The 16,159-nt window shown below is 35.2% G+C and overlaps 4 protein-coding genes and 1 pseudogene across 4 annotated transcripts; 4 read left to right on the top strand and 1 right to left on the bottom strand.

Annotated features, from left to right (window-relative positions):
* Positions 1–4,697, bottom strand: part of LOC126787535 (putative pentatricopeptide repeat-containing protein At1g12700, mitochondrial) — a 28,657-nt pseudogene extending 23,960 nt beyond the window's left edge.
* On the top strand, positions 847–1,613 carry LOC126788928 (heavy metal-associated isoprenylated plant protein 47-like). The gene is made up of 3 exons (XM_050514952.1): positions 847–976; positions 1,075–1,153; positions 1,300–1,613. The coding sequence occupies exons 1-3, from the start codon at positions 914–916 to the stop codon at positions 1,554–1,556; spliced, it is 399 nt and encodes a 132-aa protein (XP_050370909.1). The 5' UTR covers positions 847–913; the 3' UTR covers positions 1,557–1,613.
* A 724-nt stretch (positions 4,698–5,421) lies between the features above and the next one.
* On the top strand, positions 5,422–5,945 carry LOC126787534 (heavy metal-associated isoprenylated plant protein 47-like). Its single transcript, XM_050513400.1, has 2 exons — positions 5,422–5,563; positions 5,689–5,945. The coding sequence occupies exons 1-2, from the start codon at positions 5,476–5,478 to the stop codon at positions 5,943–5,945; spliced, it is 345 nt and encodes a 114-aa protein (XP_050369357.1). The 5' UTR covers positions 5,422–5,475.
* A 1,410-nt stretch (positions 5,946–7,355) lies between these two features.
* LOC126788931 (heavy metal-associated isoprenylated plant protein 47-like) lies at positions 7,356–8,156 on the top strand. The gene is made up of 3 exons (XM_050514954.1): positions 7,356–7,484; positions 7,591–7,669; positions 7,784–8,156. Exons 1-3 carry the CDS (start codon positions 7,422–7,424, stop codon positions 8,014–8,016), a joined length of 375 nt encoding a protein of 124 aa, XP_050370911.1. The 5' UTR covers positions 7,356–7,421; the 3' UTR covers positions 8,017–8,156.
* Positions 8,157–14,029: 5,873 nt separating this feature from the next.
* LOC126788929 (heavy metal-associated isoprenylated plant protein 47-like) lies at positions 14,030–14,838 on the top strand. The gene is made up of 3 exons (XM_050514953.1): positions 14,030–14,151; positions 14,258–14,336; positions 14,451–14,838. Exons 1-3 carry the CDS (start codon positions 14,089–14,091, stop codon positions 14,681–14,683), a joined length of 375 nt encoding a protein of 124 aa, XP_050370910.1. The 5' UTR covers positions 14,030–14,088; the 3' UTR covers positions 14,684–14,838.
* Positions 14,839–16,159: the final 1,321 nt, after the last annotated feature.

Below are 16,159 nucleotides of genomic sequence, written 5' to 3'. Positions count from 1 at the left end.
TGTGCAAACTCATGCGATGAAAACACGTGCATCACACGGGTACGAGACTAGTATATAATTATTGAGGGGTAGTAATCATTTTACTGAGGGTTTATAACATGATTATTATGGGTCAATAATTTATTATTGTGGGTTAGGTCAGTAACATGATGTCATGATTACTGGGTTGGGGGTCAATAATTTATTATTGTGAGTTACTGGGAGTCAATAATTTATTATTAGTAGGTAATCAGATTTGTGATTCCGGCAACTATGGACCTCTGGTGACTCTAAATTTATTACGGGTTACTAGGGGTCAGTAATTTATTCCAACGATCAGTGATCGAAGTCCGGCAATTGAAAACCGAAGTCCGCCGAGGTTTCGACCTAATGTTCTCTCTCATCAATTTTCTCTTTGTATGATTGTTTTCATTATATGAGTGTAAAATAGTCTAAATAATATACAAAATAAAAATTTTTGTACTAATTGAGTAAGGTTTGGTTACCTTATGTTGAAATTAGACATTTTAGATTTTGTCATTGAAATGGACAAAGGGTGTCAAATTTGTACTAAAATGACATTTTAATATTTAAGACATTGGACTATCTATTAATTATATCTTTAATTAGTAATTAGTAGTAGTGTACTCTTCACCGGCGGGATTGACTTGATTTCACCGGCGGGGTAGTCTTAATGTCTTGGTCTCTGAGCCACTGAACACAAAATATGAAATCTTTGCTCAAAAGTATTGGCACAGAAAGTCAACAGGAAAATAATATTATTCTACGAAGACTGTTCTTATTACTTCTTATATATAGAAGCGGGTGTCATTGTTTCTTTGCAACTACTGATCGACCTCATTAGTGTTCCGAGTACTAGCTAGGAAGATATATCATAATTAATTTTTTCTCTCAAAATCCTTCCAGTTCTCCAATGTGGAATTTATGTTGTTGTCTTTCAGATTCTTCTGTACACTGTTCGGCATCCACAGTGAAGGTTAGCATTTGAATCATCGTTGTATTAATCTTATGAAGTTCCTTCAAGAATGTTTGTGAAAGAAGCTAATCTCTAACTCTCGTCGTTATATTATGCAGCAAAAGATCGTGATGAAGGTGCAATTTAGCTCTGAGAAACGCAGAACTGAGGCCTTCAAGATTGCTGCTGGCTTTAAAGGTATGTATGCACATCGCCAAATTCGATATATCAATATCTTCTAGCTAGGTATGTAAAAGGAGAGAATATATATATATATATATATATATATATATATATATCCCAATTAAGTGCTGATGTATAAGGAAAATCGGGTAACTATGCAGGTGTGAGCATCGCGTCTGTAGAAGCAGATAAAGACGAAGTCGTCGTGATTGGAGTCGGAATTGATTCGGTTTGCTTGGCCAAGTCGTTGAGAAAGAAGCTCGGCTGCGCTCAAATATATAGTGTTGAAGAAGTGAAGAAGCCCGACGAAGAAAAGACACCAGAAGTTGAACCAATTCCAATTCAACGGACACCAAGCTGTGTTCAATATCCTGTGCACGGTGATGTTGTCTACTGGCATGGTGATCGAATTTATTGATCACTCTCAGCAACGTTCAAGTTATATGTATCCTCTGTCAAAAACAATTTTCTTCCAAGAACTCATCCCTACCAGAAAAAAAAGTCCTAAACGACGAAAAAAATTTCAATAAAAAAGTTTCATCGCTTAGTAAGTCTTTAAGTGACGAATAGTGTCAGAATTTATTTTCGTCGTTTTAGATGTTTCTTACACGACAAAAATTTGGTTTCCTCGCCTGGGAAAGTACTTAGACGAAGAAATCAGTTTGTCGTTTTATATTCGTCGTTTAAGTTAAGTCTTTTGAATATTACATATGATTTTTTTTAACTCCTATTATTTTTTAACTATTAAATGTTGCCGGATCCATGCCTCCATGGACACCCATATTATAGGCAAGGATTATTCTCATGGATAATCAAAATTTATACGAATTTATGGCTTGTAATAAGAACATGATATTTCCTAAACCAACACTATCAGAATTAATGACTTAGATTACAATGATATTTCGTCGCCTAAGATCTTATTTTCATAGTTTTAAGTCATTAGGCGACGAGATTACATTTAGACGACCCAACTAAGATGACAAAACTGCATTTTGTCATTTAAGTGGCACCTAGGTGACGAATGTGTTCACTAAACTGACGGCTTTGTTTCGTCGTCTTATAATTTCTTAGGTGACGACTGATTTTTGTTGTTGTCATCTAAGTGTTATTTTCTGGTAGCGCGCGCTGCAAATATGTATCTATTAATTATTATCTATTTTCTTTTATAACTTAAAAAAATCTATATAAATATAATTCAATTATGGACCTTCAATTATTCCTAAAATAAAGTTGCACTATTATTCCATATTATGTTTTCAATTGATTGATGAGGTTAATTTAAAATAAGGGATTTTCAAAGCAATAAGTATGACACAATTTAATTAAGTAATTAAATTCATTCCATTATGATTTTCCTTATTAAGACTATGACAGTTGATTTTCTTAATTATTTACTTATAAATGATCTCTAACTTAGGCGACGATATGATAGAATTAGTCGGCGAAGTCCCAAAATTTTAGGTGCCCTACCTTCCGGCCAAATTTTGAGCCAAATTCAAACAATTTTTTAAAAAAAAAATTGGGCAATTCCCCAATTTTTTTAAAGAAATCTTTAATAAGGTCCATACCTCATCTACTTAAACTCTCTCCCCTAACTTCAACCTTCTCCTTCAAAATTACGATTTCAATTGATAATTAATGAGCTAATAAAAAAGTAAGTAATAAATAAGGGGCCGGGTTTCAATCTAGCGTAACACTTGTTTCATATTAATTTCCAAATTCCAATTTATTTGGTGACTTACGCGAGAAAACCTACATTTTTCGTCGCTAGGAGCCCAAAAATTATGGCGGTCTTTGTTTCCCAGCATCTCGAGTAATCAAGCTAAGGAAGAAGATAACCAGCACTGAACAAGACCCCGATGAGACTTTCTGCGCCTACCATGGGAGATTCAAGTCACTGCTAGCACAATGTCCGCAACATGGAATGAAGGATGAGAACCTTCTACAGTACTTTTATGAGGGACTCTTGGAACATGAAAGAAAAATGTTGGAGGCTGCTAGTGGAGGAACATTTATGGACAAGTCACCAGCTGAGGGAATGGCCTTGATTTCCAATCCTGCTCTGAATGAAGAACATTATGCAGGTGTTGGAAATTCCACATGTCAAGTGAAAGAACTAAGGGAACAAGTGACGAATATGATGCAACAAGCACAAGAGTGTTATATTAAGAATGACAAGATGTTTGAAGCTCTCGCCAATTCCATACAGACTTTGACACATGCGATCAAAGATTTGGTGCAAGGGCAACAAACCAATTCAGAGGACATTGCGTATATGAAGAACAACATTATGTGTATGAAGCATGAGTCCATGGAAAATCCTAATACTTCCTTTGAGTCCGCCAATGCCACGACAACAAGAAGTGGTAAGGTGTATGTGATCGTGTCAGGTTCAATACCTTTTTGAATCATCAACTGTACCACTCTTTCAGCTTCCACCACCATCCCATCCTTACAGTAGTTATCAACCAAGACACTGAAGGGGTGTACAATGGGCAATATACCTTTACTCAACATTTCATTCAATAACCTCACAGCTTGTTTCCACTTGCCTAAATTGCAAAGTCCTTGAATCAAACATGTGTAAGTGACAACACTCGGAGCAATACCTCTGCTGATCATTTCCGAAAGGAGCTTCAATGCCTCATCAATGAGTGTCTCCTTGCAAAGACCATCAATGATGGTATTGTAGGAAATTACGTTAGGCTCGCATCCAGTTTCTCCCATCTTCCCAAGTAACTGAATCACCGTTGTTCCCCGTCATGCAAAAGCCCTTGATAAGTGTGTTGAAAGTAAACACATCGGGCTTACAGTAGCCTCCCTCCATCATTTTGGTGAAAATTCGGGCAGCCTCAAGAACTTGACTTTGGAGAACAAAGTCGTGGATGAGAGTGGTAAAGGTCACGACGTCTGGTTGAAGACCCAATTTGAAGAACTTTCCCAAGACAGATAAACCAAACCCCATTTGGTTCAAGTGGCAGTAGCAATTGACGAGAATGTTCAGAGTAAATCCATCGAGAACAATTTGACGCAGGCCCATTTGATTAAAGAGAGGAATGACTGCCGGGTATTGTTTGAGTTTGACAAGCTGAGTCAAGATTTGATTGAAACGGGAAACAGAAGGGAGAGGACGTGAGTAAAGCATTTCATCAAACACCTTCAAAGCGTCCTCAGCTTTACTCACATTGAGACCGCGATTCCGATGGGTTCCTCTAGATTCGGATTGAGAAAACAAAACTTACCCGGAAACAGGTTGCCTCAGCTGAATAGCTCCGATGCGATCACAACCCAAACTCAGAACAACGAATGGGTTTAGGTCTACGAAGCTGAGAGCGGAAATGAAATGGAGGAGCTTTTGGTGCGGTGTGAAACTGATTTTGGGGTTTATAGAAGCAATGGGTGTTTCGGCTAAAGATATAGAGCTTTCTATTTGGGCCTGAACAATATGGGAGTCGGGGCTTTTTCTCCCGACACGTTTAGGAATCATTTTTCGAGTAAATTCTTTAGAATCAACAAACACGCATTCGGTTGGATTGGTGGTGAGGTAGTAAGTCATCTGGGTTAAGTGAGCGAGCTAGTTATACAGACACATCGATTAGTAATGAAAGCCTCAATTAGTAAGTCTCGGACCAATTATGCGGAGCATGTGTGGGAATCTTTATTTAGGTGTTTATAGGAGAAATGGTTTTTGGGCTTAGAAAATCCATGTTCTTAGATGGTTTCCTGCGGCCATGTTCAACCTCTGTGTTGCAATTTGTAAATGTTGTGCAAGCAATTAGCCTTGGACATTGGAGTTTATAACCTAAGGCCCTAAGCTTTTATGCTAATCCAACTTGATAAGTCCTTGCTATTTCCTCCTTAGCTAATGCTCATTTGGACAATGCTTGCTTGCTACCTCGTATTTGGGCAGAAGTTTCAATGCTATCTGCTAGCTACGAGTCTTCTTTTTATATTTCTCTAGTTTTCTATAGTACACGTCCTTGGCCGTTCACATTAAAGATACTCATATAGAATGACGTCCTGCAAGTCTTCCAGTTGTTTTTTAATGAAAACGTATTTTTGGTTTAGTGGAGGAATTTGATCGATCATCTGTGGCTAGCTTGACCAGTTCTATGGAATTATTGGTTTCAATTCCACGGAAGTTATACTCGTCAACTATATTTCGAGACGGTCTGGGAATAACTATTGTATTTTAAGGAGACTGAGCTCGTATAAATACAACCAATGATTTCTGCTACTTCCTCAATAACTTGTCTCAGCTGTGATAATACATTCATAGAGTTTACATATCTGTTTCCTACCCTCCAACAAAATCATCTACACTAGCTAAAACCATGGTGCAGCAGAAGATAGTTATGAAGGTGCAAATGTGCTCTGAGAAATGCAGAACCAAGGCCTTAAAGATTGCCGCTGTGGCCAAAGGTACAGTGCAGTTTAAGAAAGCTTTATATTCATATCCATGGTTTTAATTAGATATAATGAGTAGCTATATTATCGATTAATCTCACTGATAAGTAATGATGAATCAAAAATCACTGAAAAAACAGGCGTGAGTAAAGTCTCTATAGAAGCTGAGAAAAATCATGTGGAAGTGATAGGAAACGGGATCGACTCCATGACCTTGACCATGACAATGAGGAAGAAGGTTGGACATGCAGATATAGTAAGTATTGGAGAAGTGAAAGCCAAAGAGGAGGATAAGCCTGTTAAGTGTATCCCAATTACTTGCACATCAAGCTACGGTTATCCTCAATGTCCACAATATGTAGTTTGTGAGGAACCAACTACTTGCTCCATTATGTAACAAAAATTCGTATCAATTTAGTGATACGTCTCAATAACAAAATTCATATCAATCGATTGCACCGTACATTGATTAATCTTCTAACTAGTTCTCTACTCATTCTTCAGCCTAATCAAAATTATAGTACCAGTACGTAACCTCTATTAACACATAAGAGATCCTTATAATTATGGTGTCGAACATAATATTATGCTCGGGACTACGAGTCTATAACTATAAAGTTTTATCTTGGTAGAATAGAAGACGATTTCTAAAGAGACTATTTATGCTCTTGTTAAATCAAAACTTTATTTTTTAGACATTAGCTAGTTTAGGTAGACCGTTCATGTCTTTCGCAAGCAGTTAGGTTGACTTGCTATTTTTTTTCATTTCAAGGCGAGGACCGTGTACCTCAATAAAGCATGGGGCCTCTAGTCTCATGTGGCTCTTACGAGCGCGAGCAGAGACATTCCACATCCGGGACATCAGAGTATCCCCACAACTGAATGTAATTCCTCTAGTATGAGACTAATCTTTGATGAGCCTCATGTGAAATGGTTTCAGTCCAGGCCATTAAAGACTAACGCCTTAGCCACAGTAATGCCTCCAGTGGCCAATACAACCGAGCTTTTCGCTACAATAGGGTCATCAGACACACTGTAGTGTGTAATACTTCCGTTAACGATCGAACTTCTGACCAATGCCACATTTAAGTCATTGTCAAATAGTTGTCGCGATCAAAAAATACTACACTACACCTTGTTGGTTGACTTGCTATTATATATGTAGATAAATTTGATACACCCATGTGGGCACAGGTGATAAATATACATCAGCGTTAATTACTGTTAAGATGACTAACTAACTAATTAATTTGCATTCTTACTTGCCCCCATCGAAATAATTGGCCCTGACAAAGACTGGAAATGTGAATGAGGGACATTAATTATGTTTTATCCTATGAAGTGGACATTATGTGGGGATTAATTAGTACTATATCTTGTTGACTCACTATAAGGAAACTTCGAATGATGATATAAGATGAACTGATTGATTATGTGAAGCTTTTCACACGTGAACTTTGAAGTTATACACTGTTCTTCCTACACAAGTTTGTCTATAGTAGCTTTAAAAACAATGCATAATATTTAACGCATTGGACTACCTACTAATTATATATTTAATTAGTAATGAGTAGTTGTGTACTCTTTACCGGGTACAACGCGGGATTGACCGATTGACTTAATTTCACCGGCGGGGTAGTCTGAAAGTCTTGGTGCGGAGTAGTGTACATGTGAAATCTTGTCTCAAAAAGTAGTCGCAAGTCCCTACAGAGAAAGTCAACAGGAAAATAATATTACTCGAAGACTCTGTCCTTATATATAGAAGCGGGTATCATTGCTTCTTTGCAACTACTGATCAACCTCAAAAGTGTTCCGAGTACTAAGAAGATATATCATAATTAATTTTTTCTCTCAAAATCCTTCCAGTTCTCCAATGTGGAATTTATGTTGTTGTCTTTCAGATTCTTATGTACACTGTTCGGCCTCCACTGTGAAGGTAAGCGTGCATGCATTTGAATCACCGTTGCATTAATCTTACGAAGTTCCTTCAAGAATGTTTGTGAAAGAAGTTAAGCTCTAACTATCGTCGTTGAATTATGCAGCAAAAGATTGTGATGAAGGTGCAATTTAGCTCTGAGAAACGCAGAACTGAGGCCTTCAAGATTGCTGCTGGATTTAAAGGTATGCATCACCACCAAATTCCATATATCAATATCTTATAGCTAAGGACGTATGTAAAAGGAGAGAATATCCCAAGTGCTAATTATGTATAAAACAAATTGGGTAACTATGCAGGTGTGAGCGACGTGTCTGTAGAAGCAGATAAAGACAAAGTCATTGTGATTGGAATCGGAATTGATTCGGTTTGCTTGGCCAAGTCGTTGAGGAATAAGCTCGGCTACGCTCAAATATCAAGTGTTGAAGAAGTGAAGAAGCCCGACGAAGAGAAGAAACCAGAAGTAATTCCAATTCAATGGCCACCAAGCTGTGTTCAATATCCTGTGCACTGTGATGTTGTCTACTTGTGAATCGGACTTGAAAACTCTCAGCAACATTCAATTTATTTAGATCTCCTCTTTCAAAAACAATTTATTTTCTTCCAAGAACTCGTTGGATTTGGTTGATATTGATACTATTATATACAAAGCTAATAAATATATAAAACATAGCTTCCCTTATCAAAGGTGTCCATTTTTGTTGATCATATTTATGTTTCAGTTTTTATTTTCCACAATTCACCTTGGCCAATAGTTCAGGATATTTATATTGGTGTGGAACGCTGGGACGTAGCAGGACGAATCCAATCGAATTGGCCACGCAAGTTTCGGCACATACATATATGACACATTTCCAACACATGTAAACATGAAATCCCATGATCTCAAACTGAAATTACATGATAATTAACAAATTAAATATGAATTAACACATGATATATATCAATCCTAAAGTTTAGGAATGCTATAAACTATTGGACCGAGAATTGCTTGATCATTTGCAAAATTACGTCCTTTTCATCTAAAATCTACTGTGCGATACTGCGATCATATGTACGAGCCTAAAGAAGTATTAGAAACTTCTTATAATCTCATACATACGTATGTGAAGAGCATCTAGATTACTAACAAAGAGACTCTCGTAGGTTAAATGCACGTACAAAGAAACAAATCGAGATTTATGACAATACGTATGTATCTATACTATTAATGACAACTCATATACCAAAACAGACATGAAATTACATAACAACCCATATATTATATATTATTTTTAAATTGTCTTAAATATTGGAAGGACATTTTAGTGAATGAAATATAAAGATAAAACAGTAAATACAAAAAAAGTTAGAAATTACCCATTACTCCATTAATTTTTTATTTATCTCTAACATTAAGCGTATAACTGTTGGTATTTATTAATTCTAAAAAATCATATTTACATATGCTACGGGTGTTTTATGTCTTTCACCTACATCAATATATAATTAAACATATAGTAAATCAGCGCGCAATAATATAAGGGAAGATCTGAATTCTTTTAATAGATTAACGAGTACAAGGGCGTAGCTACATGGGCTGTAGCTCACCTCAAATTACTAAAAAACGTATATTTCTAGTTAAATTTTAGTGTAAAAAATTAAATTTTAAATATTAGTCCACCTCAAATTTGAAATTTCTATACATAGTCTATAAATAATCATAAACTTTTTTCTAACACAACCCATTATGAAAATTTAACTCTGCCTTTGAACAAATAGTCAACATCGGCATGAAATAAGATACTCCGTATGAGCCGATGCTTGACGAAGACTGAGGATGTGATCGATATTCGCTAATTAGATTATTCTTTCAATTAATTAATTAATTATTTTGTAAACAAGTGAGGTTTAGTAGCATGACGACCAGTATCGTTGATTCGCTAAGAATGAAGAAACTTCCTACGACGATTCTTGTAATAATGAAATAAAGTCGACTCCGGATTAATGGATAGTGATATGCACACCAAACCAACATTTGTCTCTGGTGAGAAATTTGTGAGGACACGTCATCACACCTATGGTCCTCCTCACCAATAAAAATTAGACACGTGGCATTCAACTTTCTCCGTTAAAACCATTTGACCTCCGTTATCTCAACCATTATGACACAACAACTATCGACGATGCTATCCAGAACTATACATAATCTAAATGAATCAATCCAAAAATCTCATCGTTCTAGATCGATGAGGGAAGAAAATGGGATTCCTCCAGGTCTATCGTTGTATTAATTGATATCCAGAAGAGAATAAATTAATTAATCGAATTGAAGGCGGAATAGATCTTCTGAGATCATATACTCAGATTTATTTTGGCGGTTGGTTACTGTTTTTTGATCTGGGGTTTGCTGATTCCATGGGAATTTTTTAAATGATCAAAACCCAGACCTCAGATCTTCTATCCCACCTTCTTTCTAAAATTCACACCAATTCTATTAATCTATTACTTCTCTTTTGAAAAACAATAGACATGGAGGAATACCAAATCTTCCCTTCTAAAAAATGATGAGATTTGATTCATTCAGATAATTTCACAAATATATTATCGTAGTTACTGAAGTGTACTGTTGTTCATCGTCTTTTTGTTCTTCAAGAAAGAGATAACTGAGGTTACAGCAGAGAATTTTCTCACGAGAGTTACTTTTAAAATGCCATTGAAAAATTTCCCGGGAAGTTGGTCCCACTTATAACCCCAAGAAACTAAGAAGGTTAAATTTCTTACATTTATTACTCACAATATATAATTTTATTCTATCAATTACAAGTTGTTTCACATTTTTCTACTTACTTCCCTTTTGTCACCAAACACTAGAAATGAAAGGTCAATTCCTACTAAGTACCATTTCCACGTGAATTCCAAAGTACTACTTTCCTTTTCGGAATACCAAATGTAATTAAATTCCCTTAGATGACAGTAGGACTTTCTGTATACTTTTTTGGTTGTGTGAGGGAATTGAATCTAATATAGAGAGAGAAGAGAGCTTTCTGTCTACTTTTTTGTGCAAAAGTGTATGATGTGTGTGTGTGTTTTTTTTTTCTGGTCTCTCTCTATATATATTATCATGCGAAAACTCTCCCAGGATGACTGTGTACGTGGTGTAATTAAAATTAGATTTATATATAACTATTTCTGGTGTATTATATAAGCTTTAATATTCGTTGCGGTAGCATGTACATGCATTTACTCTTCACCATATATATCTATGGGAAGAGATCGTTACGGTAACACTCTAACACGTACACTTTACCTTTTCTAGGTCATGTATACCAAATATTTTTTAAAGTTTGTAGATCGAAGAGAAAAATCTGAATTCACTAGATGAACTAGGAACATTAATTGATGTAATATAGAATGCTAGATCATATTGGAAACGAAAATCGCGTATATAAGTTAGGTATGTATGGCGTCCAAAGCAAATCTTGAAGAATGTTTACTGTCCAGTTTTGAACGCAAATTAGATAAAACGTGATGCTACGACGGTATAATTCTTAGTACGCAAGTATATATTAGAAGAACTGTCCCTTGGTATACAAGTAGCACACGCACGGTTTCCTTTTTGGTAAAATTAAGCGGTCACTAACTCACTACATATACGCATTAGTTCGCAATTACTTTTTCTCCTGAAATATTAGCCCATCATAAGATTTCAGCCTGAAACTCCAAAAGAAATTTGGAGATGGTGCAACGAACTATAGTTTTGAAGTTGAGCGATGGTGATATAAACAAAAAAATCAGGGCTAAAGCCTTGAAGATTCTTGCAGCATCCAAAGGTATTCTAACATATATGCATTAATCAAACTGATAATTCATTATTTTTTATCCATGCTCTTCTTGTAGCATATTAATATATATCTGCTATTAGGGAGCATTGCCGGCGTATCGTTTGACAAGGAGTTCATGAAGGTGATCGGCGATGTCGATGCAGCTTATTTGACCATGAAGTTGAGGAAGAAGAACATCAACGCCGAAATAGATACGGTTGAAACACCAAAACAAAAACCAGAGGCAAAGGAGGAGAAAAAAGAAGACAAGAAGGAGGAGCCTAAGCCGTTGAGTTATCCCTCGTATATGCAAGGATACTATCCAAAGTAGATATATATATATATTATATATATATATATATATATATATAGTATACGTACTGCTTGCATTGAGACTTTGAGAGCATGATCAAGTAAAGTTTGGCTGAGGATGTATGTGTATTTCCGTCTTTTTATTTAAACTTTCAGAGTATTTATCATTCGATTAATCGTTCTTGATTAATCTTCTAACTAGTTCTCTACTCGTTCTTCGGCCTAATTAAAATTATAGTACAAGTTCTTAACCTCTATTAACACATACGAGATCCTTATAATTATGGTGTCGAACATAATATTATGCTCCGGACTATGAGTCTATAACTATAAAGATTCATCTTGGTAGAATAGAAAGTCGATTTGTGCTCTTGTTAAATCAAAACGTCATCTTTTAGACATTAGTTTAAGTAGACCGTTCATTCTTTCGCAAGCAGCTAGGTTGACTTGCTATTATATATGTAGATAAATTTGATACACCCAAGTGGACACATGTGATAAATGTACATAAGCGTTGATTACTATTAAGATGACTAACTAACTAATTAATTTGCATTCTTACTTGCCCGCATCGAAATAATTGGCCCTGACGAAGACTGGAGATGTGAAATTGTGAATGAGGGACCTTAATTATGTTTTATCCTATGAAGTGGACATTATGTGGGGATTAAATTAGTACTATTGTTGACTCGCTATGAGGAAAGTTCTAATGATGATATAATATGAACTGATTGATGCTACCCATTTCGGTTTATACCTTCTATTCAACCACCACAATACATCTGCCAAATACAAAGCATATCTTCAGCTATTAAATGTAAATGGTTCACCTGAATAACCATAACTCCCAACATCGTCAACCCATATATTTTAACAAATTCACAGTTCAATACGCATTCTTCAAACCCTAAAATGGATCTCATAAATTCTAATCCTAGAAGAAACAACATTCAACTTAGAACATATTTCAAAACCCAACAAGTGTCTTATTTATTTCAACAACAATTCAGTCTCATAAGCTCACATTACATCTAAAGCCAATTAATCTATCAATTACAGATATGCATGTAAAACCAAGAAGAAAGATCAACACTTTATACATAAAATTTCAATATTTTTATCCAAATCAACTTAATCAAAACCCAGAGGAGAAAAACAAAGGCAAATGAAAAAGAGAACCCATATGGGAAAATGAGCTAAAACCATGAATTGAAAGGTATAATAGGTTACCTCAACCGCTCAACAGATTTTTGATGAAAGCTAACAGATCATTTCAGGGCGGATTATTGCAACTTGGGTCGTCACTGTGGGATATGAATTTAGGAATGGGATGAAGGCACTAATTGGGGTTGTAATTACCTGAAATCATGGGGGGTACCATATGTATTTTGAAATCTTCATTAAATCGCCGTTACAGTACCCCAGAGAAGTAGAAGTGTGTTTTTAAAAAGAGGGTGGGAGCAACTTATACTTATAGTTGAAAAAAGCTACAGCTTTTGGAAGCGGGAGAGGAGAAGCCCCTTTACCAAACATACTGAGGGGTTTAGCTTATAATCACATGAGCCAAAAAGCTATACCAAACACAGCCTATGTGAAGCTTTTCACTCGTGAACTTTGAAGTTATACACTGTTCTTCTTATCTTCGGATTGTAGTACATGCATCACACTATGTAACTATGCTTTCATGTACACTAAATGAGTAGGTTTAGAGAAATTTTTAAATGTCAAGTGGTAATGCATAGTGGTCCTCCTTCACTGTTATATTTTGACACGTGAATTTATTACACCAAAATTATAATTTAACATATTTTTTATTATTATTCAAATAAACTTTTATGGGTATTGATGATTTTAAACTAGGATTTCGGGTTTAGAGTGTAGGATATTAGAGCATAGGGTTTTAGGGTGTATGATTTTAGGGTTTACGGTATTAGAATGCAGGATGTATAGTTTTTATAAAGAAACTCAAAATAGTCTTTGATAAAATAGCTAAAATATAATTTCTTTGATTAAACCATACGTATAAATTTGTGATTGAAATAATAGACCACTAAACATTACCACGTAGTACTACGGTATTCAAAATTTTCTCTATCTATGTACATAGGCTTCTCTAGTAGTAGCTTTTTAAAACAATGTATAGTATTTTTAACACGTTGGACTATCTACTAATTATAACTTTAATTAGTAATTAGTATTATTATACTCTTTACCGGGTCGAACGCGGGATTCACTTGATTTCACCGGCGGGGTAGTCTGAAAGTCTTGGTCTCTGAGCAACTGAACACCACATATGAAATCTTGTCTCAAAAAGTAGTCGCAATCTCTGTAGGGACAAGTCAACAGGAAAATAATATTACTCTACGAAGACTCTGTCCTTATATATAGAAGCCGGTATCATTGTTTCTTTGCAACTACTGATCAACCTCCCAAGTGTTCCGAGATACATCATAATTAAGTTTTTCTCTCAAAATCCTTCCAGTTCTCCAATGTGGAATTTATTTTGTTGTCTTTCAGATTGTTCTGTACACTGTTCGGCCTCCACTGTGAAGGTAAGCGTGCATGCATTTGAATCATCGTTGCATTAATCTTATGAAGTTCCTTCAAGAATGTTTGTGAAAGAAGCTAAGCTCTAACTATCGTCGTTGAATTATGCAGCAAAAGATTGTGATGAAGGTGCAATTTAGCTCTGAGAAACGCAGAACTGAGGCCTTCAAGATTGCTGCTGGCTTTAAAGGTATATATGCATCACCATCAAATTCCATATATCAATATCTTATAGCTATGGTATGTAAAAGGAGAGAATATATCCCAAGTGCTGATGTATAAGAAAAATTGGGTAACTATGCAGGTGTGAGCGACGTGTCTGTAGATGCAGATAAAGACCAAGTCATTGTGATTGGAGTCGGAATTGATTCGGTTTGCTTGGCCAATTCGTTGAGGAATAAGCTCGGCTACGCTCAAATATCAAGTGTTGAAGAAGTGAAGAAGAAGGACGAAGAAAAGAAACCAGAAGTAATTCCAATTCAATGGACACCAAGCTATATTCAATATCCTGTGCACTGTGATGTTGGCTACTGGTGATCGGACTTGAAAACTCTCAGCAACGTTCAATTTATTTAGATCTCCTCTTTCAAAAACAATATATTTTCTTCCAAGAATTCGTTGGATATGGTTGATAACTTGATATTGATACTATATATTATATACAAAGCTAATAAATATATAGAACATAGCTTCCCTTATCAAAGGTGTCCATTTTTGTTTATCATATTGGCGTCTCAGTTTTTATTTTCCAACAATTCACCTTGGCCAATAGTTCAGGATATTTATATTGATGTGGAATGCTGGGACGTAGCAGGACAAATCCAATTGAATTGGCCACGCAGGTTTCGACACATACATATATGACACATTTCCAACACATGTAAACATGAAATCCCATGATCTCAAACTGAAGTTACATGATAATTAACAAATTAAATATGAATTAACACATGATATATATCAATCCTAAAGTTTAGGAATGCTATAAACTATTCGACCGAGAATTGCTCGATCATTTGCAAAATTACTTCATTTTCAACTAAAATTTACGGTGTGATACCGCGATCATACATACAAGTCTAAAAAAGTATTAGAAACTTATTATAATCTCAAACGTACTTAAAGAGCATCTATATTACTAACAAAGAGACTCTTGTAGGTTCAGCGCGGACACACTAAGAAACAAATTGAGATTTTTGGTGATACACATGTATTTATAGGTACTATTAATAACTCAAACACATTTTATTAACTAAAACAGATATGAAATTATATAACAACCATTATTCCATATATTAGTTTTAAATTGTCTTAGAATGATATGTTAGTTAATGAAAAATAAAGATACAACAATAAATAGAAAAGAAGTTGGTAACTAACCACTACTCTATTAACTTCTTATCTATCTCTAACATTAACCGTTTAACTGTAGGTATTTATTAATTATAAAAAAAATTGAAAACCACATTTACATTTGCCTAGGTAGACTAGTAGAACATTATGTCTTTCACCTACATCAATATAAATCTTTCAGTTATATATGGCGTTCATATATAATTAAAACATACATCAGCAGTACCAGAAGAGAAGATCTGAACTATTAAAATAGATTAAAGAGTAGTCAACATCCGCATGAAATAAGATATAAGCCAATGCTTGACGAAGACTGAGGATGCGATCGATATTCTCTAATTAGATCTTATTCTTTCAATTAATTAATTATTTTGTAAACAAGGTTTAGTAGTATGCGACTAGTATCATTGACTCGTTAAGAATGAAGAAACTTTCTACGAGGATCCTTGTAATGAAATAAAGTGGACTCCGGATTGTAATATGCACACCAAACCAACATTTGACTCTGAATTTTATATCTGGGTCTGGGTTAACATTCGCATTGTATTAATAATATGTTTCTATATGTACATTAATCATTGCATTGTCCTCAACATATTAAAGCATTAGCTAGCTAGTAGCTACTAAATATATATTTTCATAGGTACGTACTAAGCTTAA

This window comes from Argentina anserina, chromosome 3 (assembly GCF_933775445.1).
Source record: "Argentina anserina chromosome 3, drPotAnse1.1, whole genome shotgun sequence".
Taxonomy (NCBI): Eukaryota; Viridiplantae; Streptophyta; class Magnoliopsida; order Rosales; family Rosaceae; genus Argentina; species Argentina anserina.
Note: the sequence above shows the minus strand (reverse complement) of the source record. Positions and strands in the feature narration are given on the sequence as shown.